Here is a 15,237-nt window from a genome sequence, read left to right as displayed (position 1 = left end):
TGGGAGTGAAGAATGGGAGCAGCTGCCCCCACTATAGCTCAGCTACTGGATTTGAACTCTTGTATAGTTGTATGATCGCTAATCAACCACCTTGAGAATATTTGACAAACCATATCTTCATCCAAGACAAAGAAAACTACTAGTTTTCGTGCAAGGAATGAAGAAACATGTCTTCGTCCTTGGTGGAAGATGCATTTGGTTCATCTTCGTCCTTGCAAGCCACTCTTCATGCAAGGATGAAAGAAAACTAGTCTTCATCCTTGGATGTAGATTCCTTTGGTTGCCAAGGCAGCTTAATAATCTTCTTTGAAAAATATGATGAATTGGCGTCTTAGAACATAGCTTATCAATCAGTTTTAGTTTATTTGATTACTATTAGTTGTTTGACTTGATTAAACATCCAATATAAGTGTTTGATTAATTAATTTTTTATAACAGTTTATTGCTCCAAAACGCTAAAATTCAAAGTAACTTTTTCGATCAACTTTTTGAGAAAGTCATTTTGCATGTAATCAGCTATCAGGTAACAGCTAATTTATCAAACATCTTTCTACAATCAGTTAAAGCTATCAATTAGTCAAACTTACTAACCTAATCAGCTAACAACTATTTACCAAATACCGTCTTTTAATTCCCTAAGCAAAGTGGATGCTTTAATTTGAATATATATATTGTTATACTGTGGTTTTCAAAAAAAAAACAATTAGTATAGCCATAAAATCTTTAAAAAGATACTACATTGTACTCCCTCGATCTGTTCATTTTATCTGTCATACTTATTATGCATTGGTCAAACAAACTCTTTCTTCTTTGTTTATTTTCTTTAGTATTTTTAAAATTTAATTTTTTGTGTTCAGTAGTACTTTTAGTTTAGTTTCTAAATATATAAATTTTGTATAGAGTGAATTCCATTTTTGATCCTATTGTTATAGGAGTTTTTCCAATTTTAGTCCACCATAATTATTTTTGCCACATTGCGTCCACTATTATTAAAAGTGTTCCAATTTTAGTCCACTTTAAGATTTTTCGTGGACTAAAATTGGAACACTTTTAATAATAGTGGACGCAATGTGACAAAAATAATTATGGTGGACTAAAATTGGAATGACCCCTATAACAGTATGACAAAAAATGGAATTCACTCTTTTGTATACTAATACTAAATTTAATATTATAAAAAATTAGATTAAAAATAACTTCAGTGAAGCCTCGTTAACCGAACCAGACACATGAAATGGGACAGGGGAGTAACAAAGTTAGTAGCATTGAAAAAAAAAAAAAAAAAAAAAAAAACTATGCAATTCTATCTTAGAGTTTGGAAAGTTATATGGTATTTAATTTAGCTTGACATGTTGCATAGATTCTATCTTTTTATTAAACTAGTAATTGTCCCGTGTGATGCACAAACTATTATTAATTTAACAAATTTACTAATTAAATTTTTTACATCATCTGAATTAGCAAAGAAAGTAATAGTGCGGAAACTGAAAAATGTACTTGAGTTCTTTTGATTAAAAATGTAAGTATAACTATATATTGGCAAAGTTTTATATTTAATATAATTTGTGTATATATTCATTTAAACCTCAATTATAATTAATTTGACTCCACATATATAAAGAGGAGAAATTAGATATAAAATAAATATAGTTCTTACATAAATAATCCTTTTCAAATGAATAAGTATTTGGTGGAGATTTTTGACAAATATCGCCTGTTATTTTATTTATAAGTTTTATTTAAATACGTTAGTTATATAATTAAAGTAGTTATTTCAAATTCAAATTCTTTTCAAAAAAAAAAAAATTGAATTCAAATAATAATACAAGTAACAATAAGCTTTAAAACCAACATAATAATAGCATAATTAAACTTTTAAAAATATTAAATATTGCATTGTATAGTTATACTTACATTTTTAATCAAACTAATTTTGAGCTTAAGAACTCTGCGTTTTTCTGTTTTCACAACCATTACTTTCTTTGCTAATTTAGAGAATGTCAAAAATTTAATTAGTAAATTTATGATACTAATAATAGTTCGTGCCTCGCACGAGACAATTACTAGTTATATTTATAAAGAAGATAAAAGATAAATTTAGTATAGCCATAAAATCTGTAAAAAGAAAAAGTGATTAATGACATTGAGTACATGAATGTTAACGAGCAATCCATGTATTAAATAAAAAATTATAATAATTAAGATTTCCGTTGGCTTGAGGGCCCAGAAATTTGGAAATTAAACTTATAGCTAGTTCGAATTAGGAAACAACTAACGTCTCTTTCGCGTTCTAGGGTTTGGAGCAAATACTCTTTCCGTTGACTTGAGGGCCAAGAAACTTGGAATATTTATAGCTAGTTCGAATCAACTAAGGATTTAGGAAACAACTAACGTCTCTTTCGCGTTCTAGGATTTGAATCATCCGATCCGCAACTATAATCTTACGGAAATTTCGTCGGAGCGGCGATCGATCGATCTTCAGACAAAGACAAATTTCATAGCCGCTATCAATGGACGATTATTCGGATTATCTCACAAGCTTCACCGTGCGGCCGTATCCTTACGGCGGAGAAGATAATGATCCGTTTCCTTGCGCCGCCGCCTCTTCTGGACCGTCTAGGTCTAACGTTTATGTCCGCTTCTCTCACCACATCGACGACGAGGAATTGTACGAGATAGAGTCGCGAACCATATGCCTGAGCGAAGACGTGTTGGCGGAGGAATCGGGAGACGACTGTCGGAGTTTCATCGTCTCCGAAGGGCTGTGTTACTGGCCGATTGACGCCGAAACCGTGCTTGACATCGCCGACGAGGTGGTCAAGAAAGCGGTGCAGTTTAAGTGCAATCTTCGGGTTGAGATACGGTCGGTTATACGAGGTTCCGACGACGACGCTCAAGAAACGTACGAGGATGATCGAGATTCCGGCGCCGCCTCCTCCGGTGGCGGTTTGGAGGTGAAGTCGTTAAAGAGGAAGAGAATAGCGTGCGATGAGAGGGATAGATGTTGCGTTATTTGCTTGGAGGTGTTAACGGCGGGGATAGATGTGGTGGGTGTTATGCCGTGCAGCCATTGCTCCTTTCACGACGACTGCCTCTCATCTTGGCTCGAGAGAAGCCCTTCCTGCCCTCTCTGCCGTCGCAAGACCGCCGCCGCCGCCGCCGCGGCGTCGGATTCTGGTTGTTAAACAGGATTCCACTATTCATTAGAGTTTGTAATATACTAAAACGATTTTGTTTTTTGATGAAAAATAGAAAATTTATGGACAGCTTTTAAAATTTTGCTTTTACCAACACCAGGATTCAGATTCCATTCTGTGATTACCATTTAGGACGATAACAAGAAGGCAAGAACTGACTATTAATGAAGTTAAAGATTCTACCCATTAATTAAATATTTTGCTCATTAATTAATCAAAGATTCTATCCGTATTATGGAGGTTAAAGATTTTATCTGTGAGAGAGTTTAACACAAATGTTACCCTAACAAGAAATATTATTACACTAAATTAATTTAATATTACAATTATTGTTCTTTACTGTTCAAATCTTAGGAGTGAAGATGAGATTTACTTTAAGGCTGGTCTTCTTTTAAATAAGGATTATCAACTTTTCTATAAATCAAAAATATCAATATTATTGTTATAAGTAAAATCTACCAAAATCTTAAATCATATTTATTTATTACACGATTTATAATGTGCAACTTTCATAAATTTAACTTTATAGTCACTTAGATTTTGGGTTTTTTTTTTTTTTTCAAAACACCAATGTTCTAGCTATACACTTAAATAAGATTTTACTGACGTTTAATTAGATAATTTGAGATTATTAAAGCAATATATATCGTATTAAAACATTGTCGCCTAACAAGTATTTGGTTGGTATTTTTATTATACGTCAAATTAGTCTTATGACTCAGAGTCCTTGCCCAACAATCGCTAGAGAAGGTAATTAGGCGCCTTGCACAAAAAGGAATGGTGAAAGTTCGCTTGTCTTGTGTTTGATTACAATTTTTTTTCTATCAAATTTCGTGGGGAATCCAGGTGTTTGCATTAATGAGAATTTACGCGTTGTAGATGATGGGAGAGAAAAAAGATTTAATGTGTAGAATAATTCACAACATGAAAAAGGACTTAATAACCAAACTGGTAATTTTAGGGATCGACTAAATGTATCACACTATAAATAATTGAAGGACTAAGTTTGTTCAAATTAATTTACAGGGACTAAATTTCTAAAAGTAAAACAATTCAGAGGCCAAAAGCGTTGTTTTTCCTTAATACAAATAGTCTTTTATACTATACAAAATTGAAGTGTATCATTAAAACAATGTTGATTTTAAACTAAAGATTTCATACCAAAATAATACACTTAAAAGTGTTACATATTTACTGAAAAGTATTATCTCTCATTTAAAAGGTATTACATATTTGTTCAAAAGTATTATATTTTCATATAAATTATTACAAATTTGCTTTAAATTAAAGTACTAACTTTTAACACAGTTCAAGAATCTCGGCCGTTCTCGTATTAGAAGAAAAACTTAATTCACAATAAGTACATATTAAAGTACAATGGTTGAAGAGGTTTCTACACAATATACTTGATATTCTATCTATATATTGAAACCTACCTATTGCACTACTCCTACCTGAACTAGAATGGTATAAGTTTCTCCTTATACTTTTCCCTAATTCACAAAAAGTATTGTTTTTTCTTGAAAAATATTACTCCCTCCGTCACATTTTATGTGTTGAGTTCGATTAACGAAGTTTGACTGAAATTATTTACAATTTAATTTTTTATAATATTAAATTTAGAATTAGTATGTAAAATTTATATATTTAGGAACTACATTAAAAGTACTATTAGAGACGCACAAAAAAAAAAAAAACAAATTTAAAAAATTTAAGAAAATGCTAATACAAATAAGGAAAGAATAAAGAGTTGATTTGACCAATGAATAGCAAGTAGAACATGGGGAATATGTTTTTAATGAAATGTATGACTTTTCCTTAAAAAGTACTCCGTATTAGTTTTTGATTGATAAGTATTACATTTTGTGTAGAAAAAATATTAGTTTCCAGTGGAAAATTATTGAATTATGTTTTGGTTTATGATAGGGGAATGGGCTCTGGGCCCAAATTCGACTGGACTTGCGGGATGGAGACCTAGGAATTAATTGGGTCCATATGATGATTGGAACTTATAAATTATAATAGGCTTTGTTTGGTAAATAGCTGTTAGCTGATTGGGTTAATTAGATGGTATAACTAGTTGATAATATTAGCTGATTATAAAAAGGTGTTTGGTAAATTAGTTGTTACTGGATAGCTGTTTAATATTTTCTCAAAAAGCTAATTGAAAAAGTTGCTTTGAGTAGCTTTTTAAATTTTAATATTTTGAAGTACAACAAGCTAATTAACCAAACTCTTTTATTGATTTTTAAACCAAGTCAAACAACTAGTAGTGGTCAAATAGGCCAAAATTAACCTATAGGCTAACTATTTTACCAAACAAGGCCATAGACAAGGTTTGAGTCACTGCATCATCCATTCATATCAGAGACAGTTAAACACACCACATTACTAATAATAAAACCAAACCAGCCTTTCTATAAACTTGTTTTTTGAATACTATATAAAAACAGAAGTCATAATTCCTTGAAACAACAATATATAATGCATATAACTACTTATCTCCTTTTGGAACTTCAAGAATGATGACATCAAATTGATCTGCAAAATGCAAGGAGGAAACAGGAAAGGACAACATTAGACACAAACACAGTATTGCACGTTCGCACCCACTCACCAGGAATTTACAGCGATCAACTGAATATATGGAATTTCAATTGCCCATTAATTTCATACTTGAATGTTTAACAAAAGTGTTGTTTCACCAACAGTTTCACATATAGAGAGACGTAAGAGACACAAAGGATCTACTTGATCGTCTTCAATATATATGCCTAAATAAATTTTTACTTAGGAAATGAATACACAGTTAAATGTGGATAAATTTCTGCATGATTTTTTTTAAAAGTCCTTTAGGCTGAGAATGGCAAATACTTTTATCTTTTTCCTGCTCACTAGCTACAACATTTTTCCACCCAATAAAAAATATACTAAGCAATGTCTCTATAAGACAGTATTTTGATGTACTGATGTGAAAGATATGCAATGTCTCTATAAGACAGTATTTTGAATGTGAATCACATGTGCAAAGGAAATTAAACACCAAATCCCCAATTTCTTTCTATTTCACTTTTTTGGTTGCTTCTTCCATTCTTCTTTCTAGACTAAGGGCAATTTGAATAGGCACTAGGAAATTAACCCAACCGGCAAACAAAATAATTTGCAAGGTCTAACCAACTAAACAGATAGAGAAACTACATTGACAACCAAATTTGAGGAGTCACAAATGAATACTACTCCCTCCATCCTACTTTAATTGCCCCATTTACTGTTTTAATGATCATTTTGACTAAACTTTTGATGCTTCTAAATTCAACTTTTGGAAGTGCAAATTAGATATTAAGAAACTATGCATTAGGTTTGCTAATATCAAGAATCACAACTCAAAATTAGAAGAAATGTTTTAAAACATTAGTCAATTAGTGAATTAGATTGCAAGGATAATGGATTCTCAGAAAGTGAAACTGGATAACCTTTCTGTGACACAGGTATTTATTGTTTTGATTAGTAGCGTCAAACAGATTCAGTTATTGTGCTTCCATTAGAGATAAGGTAGAGGAAACAGTGCTGAGACAATGGAGATTATGGTAGCTAATAAAAGCTGATGGATTGATAGTATCAAAAATCAATGCTTTTACATGGATGTAGGATATGTAGTGGAAACACAAACAATGGAGGTCACAGATTCAGTGGATGTATGGTTAAATGACAAGTAAACAAACTTATTTATTTTCTTAAAAAGTAAAACTATTTAACTTAGTCTCCAGTTTTGTTTATTTTAAATGTGTATGGTATCCTCATATTAAATTAACTTCAATTGATCTCTTCTGGCATATAATAAGGGCATGTAATCAAGAAGATGCTTTAAAAACTTCAAAACACTACATCCAACAAATTCATCATGAAAGACAGTAAACATTTCAGACCCATTACAAAAGCTCAGGAAAATAATAAATTTCAACAAATTGTGCATAACTTGGCATTTTATCAAGTTCACAAAGCCTTTTTATACAGTGTACAGAATAAAGTAGGCATCCCCAGAGTAACAAGGCAAGAACTCCTCTATTGAGAGAGTACAAATTAAACAGAAAATACTAACCTACTTACTTCCCCTTGTTAACTTTGTCCTCAGTGGTAGCCGTAGGAACTGGTTGAATTCTCACATAGGGGTTTCTGGTCAATGTCTCGCCTTTTAAAGCAGCAACATATCTGTCATTTGTATTCTCCTTCCTTTGCAGCTCCCCAAGATACTCTGCTAGCCTTTCTTTATTAACTTTTCCCATCATCTAAAGAGGAAAAGAAATTTGATTAGAAATTGTATACAATAAAATGCAATTAGCTGACAAAAATACAAATGCAAAAGAAGCTTTTCTGAGAAGCCTCAACTCTCTAAAGCTTATTGAAAAGAAGTTTTTTGCCTCTTACTCAACTTTAAAAGCATTTTTCTCATTTCTCCAATACGTTATGGGCCAAACAAGCACTTATGAATTGGTGACTAACTCCACCAGACAAAAATACAAGCTAACACATTCAGCATGACAATGATATCACATCACATATACAGATATATACAAATATACTATAATGCACAATCTACAGCATCTAAACAAGTTGTTTTTAAAACCAAACACAATCGGTTGGTTCAGAAAGTGTAATCATGACTTGGTCCTTCATCCTGTCTGATTATTACACAAAAATAAAATTTGCTACAAGTTCAACAGTCCAACTAATTATGTCATTTAAGCTAAGAACCAGCAGTTCTGCTGGTTTGCAAATTAAGTGTTCTATAAACAAGTTATACGAACGAAAGGAAAACACATTGTTCTAGAGCACGAATGAGTAAACCAGTAGTCATAGAATAGTCAGATATAATGCCTCTCTGTGAATTAAAAATATCATCTTTACAGTTTCAGCAGACCTGACACTCATCCAGTCATCCTAGAACAGCAGCAGCTATTGTTTTAAACTGATTTCACATTTCCTTCTCAAACACATGTTTTGGTTGAACCTTCCCAGACTAGACCCGAACCCACTACACTAATCAAATCCTAAAGTTGGAAAACTACGGTGTTTCTCAAATTACAGAAGGGCATCAAACGAAATCCCTAAAAATTTTCCAAGTAAGCAGCGGATCAGTTATACGGAGAAATGAAAGGAACTTCAAGAATCAAACGGGATTTATTACTACTAGCAATATCCTAGGGTTTCATTCGTTTGATTAATCAGAGTTATAGGTATAGAAATTGGGGATGACGGAAAAGGGATTTGTCTTAGCGGGTAGAGAGGCAGACGTACGAGGCTTTCGGGGCGAGCATCGCGGCGGAGCTGGGCTTCGAGATCAGGATTGCGGGAGTTGGTAAGCTGCATGACGGTGTATCCAATAAGGCCCGGAATGACGCCGCACACGGTGGCGAATGTGAAGAAGAAGGACTTGGAATCCCTGGTCTTCATAACTAACCACCTCCATGTCTGGCTCTTCTCCCATAGAATCGACATCTCTGTGTTTTGCCGTTCTAGAGTGCTGTATAGGAGGACTATGGGAGTAAACGGCAGGTCTGAATAAAGAAGAGGCTATAAGCCTATAACCGCATGTTTAGCGAGTGGAATGTTCTTTTAATATACTAGTATGGTACCCGTGTGATTATACTAGTATGGTACCCGTGTAATGCACGGTCTAAACATCATACTTTAATAATCTAATATGTTATTGTAATAAACAGATCGATTGAATATATGATAATAAATTACACATATAACATCACAACAGGTTATTATTGAATATTACAATACCAAACCAAAAAAGAATATGAACTTTGCAAATTAACATTTTATTTACAAAGTAGTGGTTGAAGTATAACTTGATCTTATCAACTTGGACATTTTGGTTTGAAAATTTGTAAATGTACACAAATAATTAAAGAATTATGTAAAGATTCATGTACATAGTTGATTTATCTCCAACAAAGGTATGGAGAAAGATTATATATAACTACGCTTTCTGCATGAAAAGAATGCCCATTTGCATGGCTGAATAAAAAGCCCTTTTCTTTACCTTTCTTACTTTACCTGCATAAAAAAACACTACAAAAGTTAAATTATATTTGAATCCTATTTGAAGTCATGTCAAAGATTTATTAACATTAACATTGATGGGGTAAGGACCCCGGCCCAAGAGATAGAGGCCCAAAGAAAATAGAAGTGGGTCAGCATCGGGAGGAGCCCAAAGAGCAATCGGGCCGAGTCCAGGAGTCGGCCGAGGCCCAAGCCCAGGAAAAGACCCGGCTCGAGGAGCCGTTGAGGGCATTAAAGGGGTTCCTTTAAAAGAGAGCCGTTGAAGCATTAAAGGCAGGACCCGGTCGGGCTGTTACAAGCCTAGGAGAGTCGTTGGTCGACCGAGTAATGGCGTCCAACGACTCCATATCTTGATTAGCCTTGAAGTCGGCCATTAAGAGCCTTCAAGTCGGCAGAGGAGGAGCCACTATATAAAGGCTCCTCCATTCTTGTAAAATGTAGACATTTTCGGACACCCGAGAGAGGGGGGAAATAACAAAGAAATTCCGAAGCACTAGCATTACCTCTGAGTTAGACGTACATTTTATCGAGAGGTGTATCCACCGACCAAAGGTTGTGTTGGACCTCCTTGGGCCCGAAAACCCTAAAACCATCACTGGCGCCGTCCGTGGGGATCGAAACGAAGAGTCACGTAGCCTCTTGAGTGAGGCGAGTCCGAGGAACGACAGTTAGAACCTCAGTCGAATTAGGAAAACTCCAGACATGGCAGGAAGCGAGGAACAGTCGAGCCGTCATGACAACGGACGGGAGGCCGACCTGAGAAGCCAGCTGAATCGGAGAAGCGCTCGGAGCCAGGAAAACGAGACGACACCGCCACCGACGCCGCAGATAAACCGGCAATTGACTCAGGTGCTGCTCACCCCGGAGCAGTTACGCGCAATCGGACGTGCCTGCGCCGAAGCAAGCCTAGGAGTGAGAGAACAGTCCGTCACCCGCCAGCCGCAACGCGAGTTGCAACCGCCTCAGAGGCCCGACAACCGGCAATTGAGCCGACGGGCTGAAAGCCAACCGGTACAATCCGTTCATTCCCGGCTGGGTCCCAGCGTTGGGCGTCGGTCAGCAAGAGAACGATTAGGCCGGAAGGAGCCCAGTCGTGCCCCACTAGCCGCCCGTGATCAACAAGCTGCACGAGAGAAGAGCCGAACCAAAAGAGCCAGGACTGAGACTCGTCGCGTGGAGCAACCCCCCGCAACCCCGTCGTACCGGCTGAGTCTGAAGTCGGTGAGAGCACGGAATCCACGGGAAATCGCACCCGGGAGAGAGTCGAAGTGGCAAACTTAGTACAGGAGGTGCGAAATCTGAAAGAACGGATGGAGGGGAAAGCCAAGTCCCCAGGACGTACGTTGCTGACCGCCTTACCCTTTTCGGACGAGGTTATGGCTTTTAAGATACCGAGTGACTTCAAGTTCCCGGAGCAAGCCACGTTCGATGGAATCGGCGATCCCCGTGAGCATTTGCTGAGCTATCAGGCTAAGATGCAGGTTTTGGGGGTACGAGATCCGGTCATGTGTCGCGCTTTCTTACCCACGTTGAAGGGGTCAGCACAAAGGTGGCTGGTGGCGCAGCCCTCAGGGTCGATTCACAACTTTGAAGAGCTGGCAGACCGCTTCATGAGCCATTACGCCGCTAATATCAAGCCACAAAATGACCTAACTCACTTGGGTGACATCCGTCAAGACGAAGGCGAATCTTTGAAAACCTATTTGGCCCGCTGGCAGAGAGAAATCCAGTCCATAGAGGAGGTCGAGGACCAGACAGCGCTCACCTTCTTCATCGAGTCGCTGCGGTCCGGCCAGCTGTACCGAGACTTGAGGGACAATCGTCCGGCCACCTACGCAGAAGCCATTCATATGGCCAACAAGAGGGCCAATACGGAGCAGGCTATGAAGTACAAGCGACAGCGCGAAGTCGGCGGATCCGCCAGCGGAAAGAGGACGCGAGCGGAAGCCAAAGAAAGGCACCCGGACGTGGCTCGGCGACCCGAAGTTAGACGGCCGTACGACCGATCAGTGGTCCACGCTTATCGGCCGATTCCCGATCGTCCGGTCCACGAGGTACAAGCGGTTGCCCCGCCTCCGCCTCCGCCTCTGCCGACCGACGATCGCGCGACAAACGAAGAGGTGGGTAAGAACTCTAAGTATTGTCGTTATCATAAATCTTATACTCACAGTACGGAGGAGTGCTTCTACCTGAAGAAGATCATGGAGGGTATCATCCAGCAAGGAACCCCGCCTCCTAACCAATAGAGGCGGAGGCCGGGCAGTCGAAGGGATGAGGAACCCGTCGCCGTTGCCGAAAGCAGTCGAGGCAAGCAGCCGGTTCCCGAAGAGGAGGAGGCTCAGTGGCGCCAGAAACCGGTTATCAACATGATAGTCGGCGGGCCGGAAGGTGGTGATTCAGCGAACACCAGAAAAGCTTGGGCCCGGCAGTTGTACGTTGGGACAGTGTACGGGCGTGAGGAGAACTCTAAAAAGGTGTGTCGAGAGCCCATCGTGTTCACCGACAGAGACTTACCAGCCGGAGAAATACCGCATCGAGATGCGTTGGTTATAGCCATGGACGTCAACGGCATCGTCGTTCGGCGAATCCTGGTGGACACCGGGAGCAGCGTCAACGTGCTATATCTAGAAACCTTCACCAAAATGGGGCTGACTCGAGAACAGCTGAACCCCGTCAAAACTCCCCTCGCCGGCTTCACAGGGGACTCGGTGGAGGCGGAGGGGTCAATCACACTTCCAGTTGAGATTGGCACGTACCCGGACGTACAGAGACTCAGCATGAAATTTATTGTGGTAAACCTGGCCTGCTCGCATAACGCTATACTCGGCCGACCGGGTCTTGAGGATTTAGGGGCTTTGATCTCAATTGAGCATCTCTGCCTGAAATTCCGCACACCAAATGGAGTAGGTACGGTGCGCTGTGACCGAAAGGTCACCCGCGACTGCTATCTGCAGGCATGCAGAGGGATGGGCAAACGCGAGATGCAGATCCATGAGATCACTGAGAGGCCCCCGAAGAAGACGATACTACCTCGCCCAGAGCCTGCTGTCCAGTTGGAGGAAGTCGAGATCGACTCTACGCAACCGGACCGACGGGTCCGAATTGGAGTCGGCCTCTCTGAGACATTGAAAAAAGAAATTGTAAAGGTGCTCCGAGAGCACCGGACGGTTTTCGCCTGGGGCCCCGAGGACATGCCTGGTGTCGACCGATCAATCATATCGCACAGACTCGCCGTGGATCCGGAGCACCGACCGGTCGTACAGAAGAAACGATACCTGGCCAACGACCGGAGGGAATTTGTGAAGAAGGAAGTCGGCACGCTACTAGCGGCCGGGCACGTCCGCGAGGTTAAGTACCCGGAGTGGTTGGCAAATGTGGTCCTCGTACCCAAGCCCCCGACGTGGCGAATGTGCGTGGATTACACCGATCTTAATAAGGCTTGTCCGAAAGACCCGTTTCCCCTACCTCGGATCGACCAGTTAGTCGACGAAACGGCCGGGTCGGCGCTATTGAGTTTCATGGACGCCTTCAGAGGGTACCACCAAATATTTATGCACCCGGCGGATGAGGAAAAAACCGCCTTCCTGACACCGGACGGAGTTTACTGTTACCGAGTCATGCCCTTCGGACTTAAAAATGCCGGGGCTACGTACACCCGAATGGTCGCCCGGTTGTTCCAACACCTGCTTGGGAAATCGATGGCTGCGTATGTCGACGATATGCTCGTCAAGAGCCGGGAAGAGGACAAGCATGCGAAGGACCTGGCCGACTGCTTCAAGGTAATGATGAAATACAACCTTCGGCTGAACCCCAAAAAGTGCGCGTTCGCCGTCCAAGGTGGCAAATTATTGGGCTACATGGTCACCAAACGAGGCATCGAGCCTAATCCGGAGAAGGTACAGGCCATCATCGACATGCAGCCTCCTACAACCGTCAGGGACCTACAACGGTTGACTGGCCGATTGGCCGCCCTTAGCCGCTTCTTGAGCAAAGCGGCGGATAAGACCGTGCCTTTCTTCGAAGCCATGAAGAAGAAGGAGGGATTCGCTTGGACTGCCGAATGCCAACAATCGTTCGAGGAGTTGAAACAGTACCTCTCAACGCCCCCAGTGCTGTCTACCCCCCAGGTGGGCGAGCCCTTATTCTTGTACCTCGCCGCCTCAGCCAAAGCAGTGAGTTCGGTGTTGGTCCGAGAGGAGGACCGAGTCCAGCACCCGGTTTATTACGTAAGTCGCTCGTTGAAGGCCGCTGAGACGCGGTACACCGTTCTGGAAAAGGTTGTGTATGCGTTGGTAGTCACCGTGCGCAAGCTGGCACCCTATTTCCAAGCCCATACCGTTCGAGTTTTGACAGACCAGCCGCTCGGAAGCGTGCTAAGAAACCCCTTGTCCTCCGGTCGACTTGTAAAATGGGCCGTAGAGTTAACTCAGTATGGGATTGAGTACCAACCCCGGCCTTCCATTAAGGGTCAAGCCTTGGCCGAGTTCCTGGTCGAATGCACGGCAAGTGAGGAAGAAAAGGAACACGCCTCGGAGAGCTGCCCAGGCGAGTGGTGGGAAATGCACGCGGATGGAGCATCGAGTCGACAGCACTGTGGAGGCGGTGTCATGCTCGTCACTCCGGAAGGATTCCGACTATATTACGCTCTGAGATACTTGTTCTCGACATCAAATAATGAGGCCGAATACGAAGCGGTATTAAACGGTCTCCGACTCGCCAAGGCCCTAGGAGTCGAGCGGCTGCGAATCAAGACTGACTCCAGACTGGTAGTCGGACAGATCTCGGGTACGTGTGAAACTAAGAATGCAAGGATGGTACTATATAAAGAGCGTGCGGTCGAGATGTTAAAAGGGTTCGGGGCTTACGAGATAGAGTACATACCCCGAGCGGACAACATGGAAGCTGACCTATTGTCCAAAATTGCCCTGGAAGGGGTACCGGACCACCTGATAAAAATTTGCCAGAAGGAGGAGCTAAATCGACCGAGTGTTGAAGAGGCACCACTGGAAGTCCAGCGAGTAGATATCGAGGAATGGGATCGAGGGAAAAATCCCGAAATGTTCTGGATAGAGGACATCCGGCGATTCATAGAAAAAGGCGAGTTACCGGAAGACCCGGGAGTCACCGCGAGAGTTCGGCGGAAAGCCCCTTCCTTCCAGATCATCGACGGACAGCTATACAAACAGTCGTTCGGAGGACCCTTACTAAAGTGCCTGCTTAGACCCGAGGCCGAGAAAATAATGGACGAAGCTCATAGAGGCATTTGTGTCGCGCACCAGGGCGCCCACACGCTCGCTCGGAAGTTAGTCGTTCAAGGGTATTATTGGCCGACCATGATGCGAGACTGCATCGAATGGATGTCCAGGTGCGGCGTTTGTCAAGCATTCGCCAGGAAAGACACCCGGCCGGCCACCTTTTATACACCGGTCACCACTGCCATCCCTTTCGCCAAGTGGGGAATAGACTTGTTGGGGCCATTGCCCGTCGCCCCGGGAGGTCTGAAGTTTTGCGTTGTGGCTATCGACTATTTCACCAAATGGGACGAGGCAGAACCATTGGCTACCATCACTGAGTACCAATGTCGACGTTTTTTGTGGAAAAGGGTGATATGTCGCTTCGGCCTGCCCGAGCACATCGTCAGCGACAACGGGCGACAGTTTGACTGCCAGGCCTTCGCCGACTTCTGCCGCCGACACGATATCAAGCATACCAAGGTATCGGTGGCGTACCCACAAGCCAATGGGCAGGTCGAGAATGTGAATCGAACGTTGGTCGATGGGATCCGGAAGAAGCTCGAAGACATCCGAGGAAGTTGGGCGGACGAGCTTGACCGAGTCCTATGGGTTTATCGCACTACCCAGCGGCGAGCGACGGGGGAGAGCCCGTTCTCGCTCGCATACGGCTTCGAGGCCAAGGTTCCAGTCGAAGTAGTCGAGCCCACCCACCGGGTTCGCACCTACTCGGATGC

The 15,237-nt window shown here is 41.5% G+C and overlaps 2 protein-coding genes across 3 annotated transcripts; one reads left to right on the top strand and one right to left on the bottom strand.

Annotated features, from left to right (window-relative positions):
• The first annotated feature begins 2,510 nt into the window (after positions 1 to 2,510).
• On the top strand, positions 2,511 to 3,185 carry LOC109151188. Its single transcript, XM_019299105.1, has one exon. It carries the CDS (start codon positions 2,511 to 2,513, stop codon positions 3,183 to 3,185), a length of 675 nt encoding a protein of 224 aa, XP_019154650.1.
• A 2,382-nt stretch (positions 3,186 to 5,567) lies between these two features.
• LOC109151053 lies at positions 5,568 to 8,795 on the bottom strand. 2 transcript variants are annotated; one of them, XM_019298959.1, is made up of 3 exons: positions 8,493 to 8,795; positions 7,297 to 7,483; positions 5,568 to 5,738 (listed from the first exon to the last, which is right to left on the bottom strand). In XM_019298959.1, the coding sequence occupies exons 1-2, from the start codon at positions 8,691 to 8,693 to the stop codon at positions 7,301 to 7,303; spliced, it is 384 nt and encodes a 127-aa protein (XP_019154504.1). In that variant the 5' UTR covers positions 8,694 to 8,795; the 3' UTR covers positions 5,568 to 5,738; positions 7,297 to 7,300. The 2 variants fall into 2 exon arrangements, with proteins under 2 accessions (XP_019154504.1, XP_019154503.1); XM_019298958.1 differs by having other exon boundaries at positions 7,301 to 7,483.
• Positions 8,796 to 15,237: the final 6,442 nt, after the last annotated feature.

The sequence above is a fragment of the Ipomoea nil genome, unplaced genomic scaffold, assembly GCF_001879475.1.
Source record: "Ipomoea nil cultivar Tokyo-kokei standard unplaced genomic scaffold, Asagao_1.1 scaffold2283, whole genome shotgun sequence".
Lineage (NCBI taxonomy): Eukaryota > Viridiplantae > Streptophyta > Magnoliopsida > Solanales > Convolvulaceae > Ipomoea > Ipomoea nil.
This window is presented reverse-complemented; position numbering and strand designations above follow the sequence as displayed.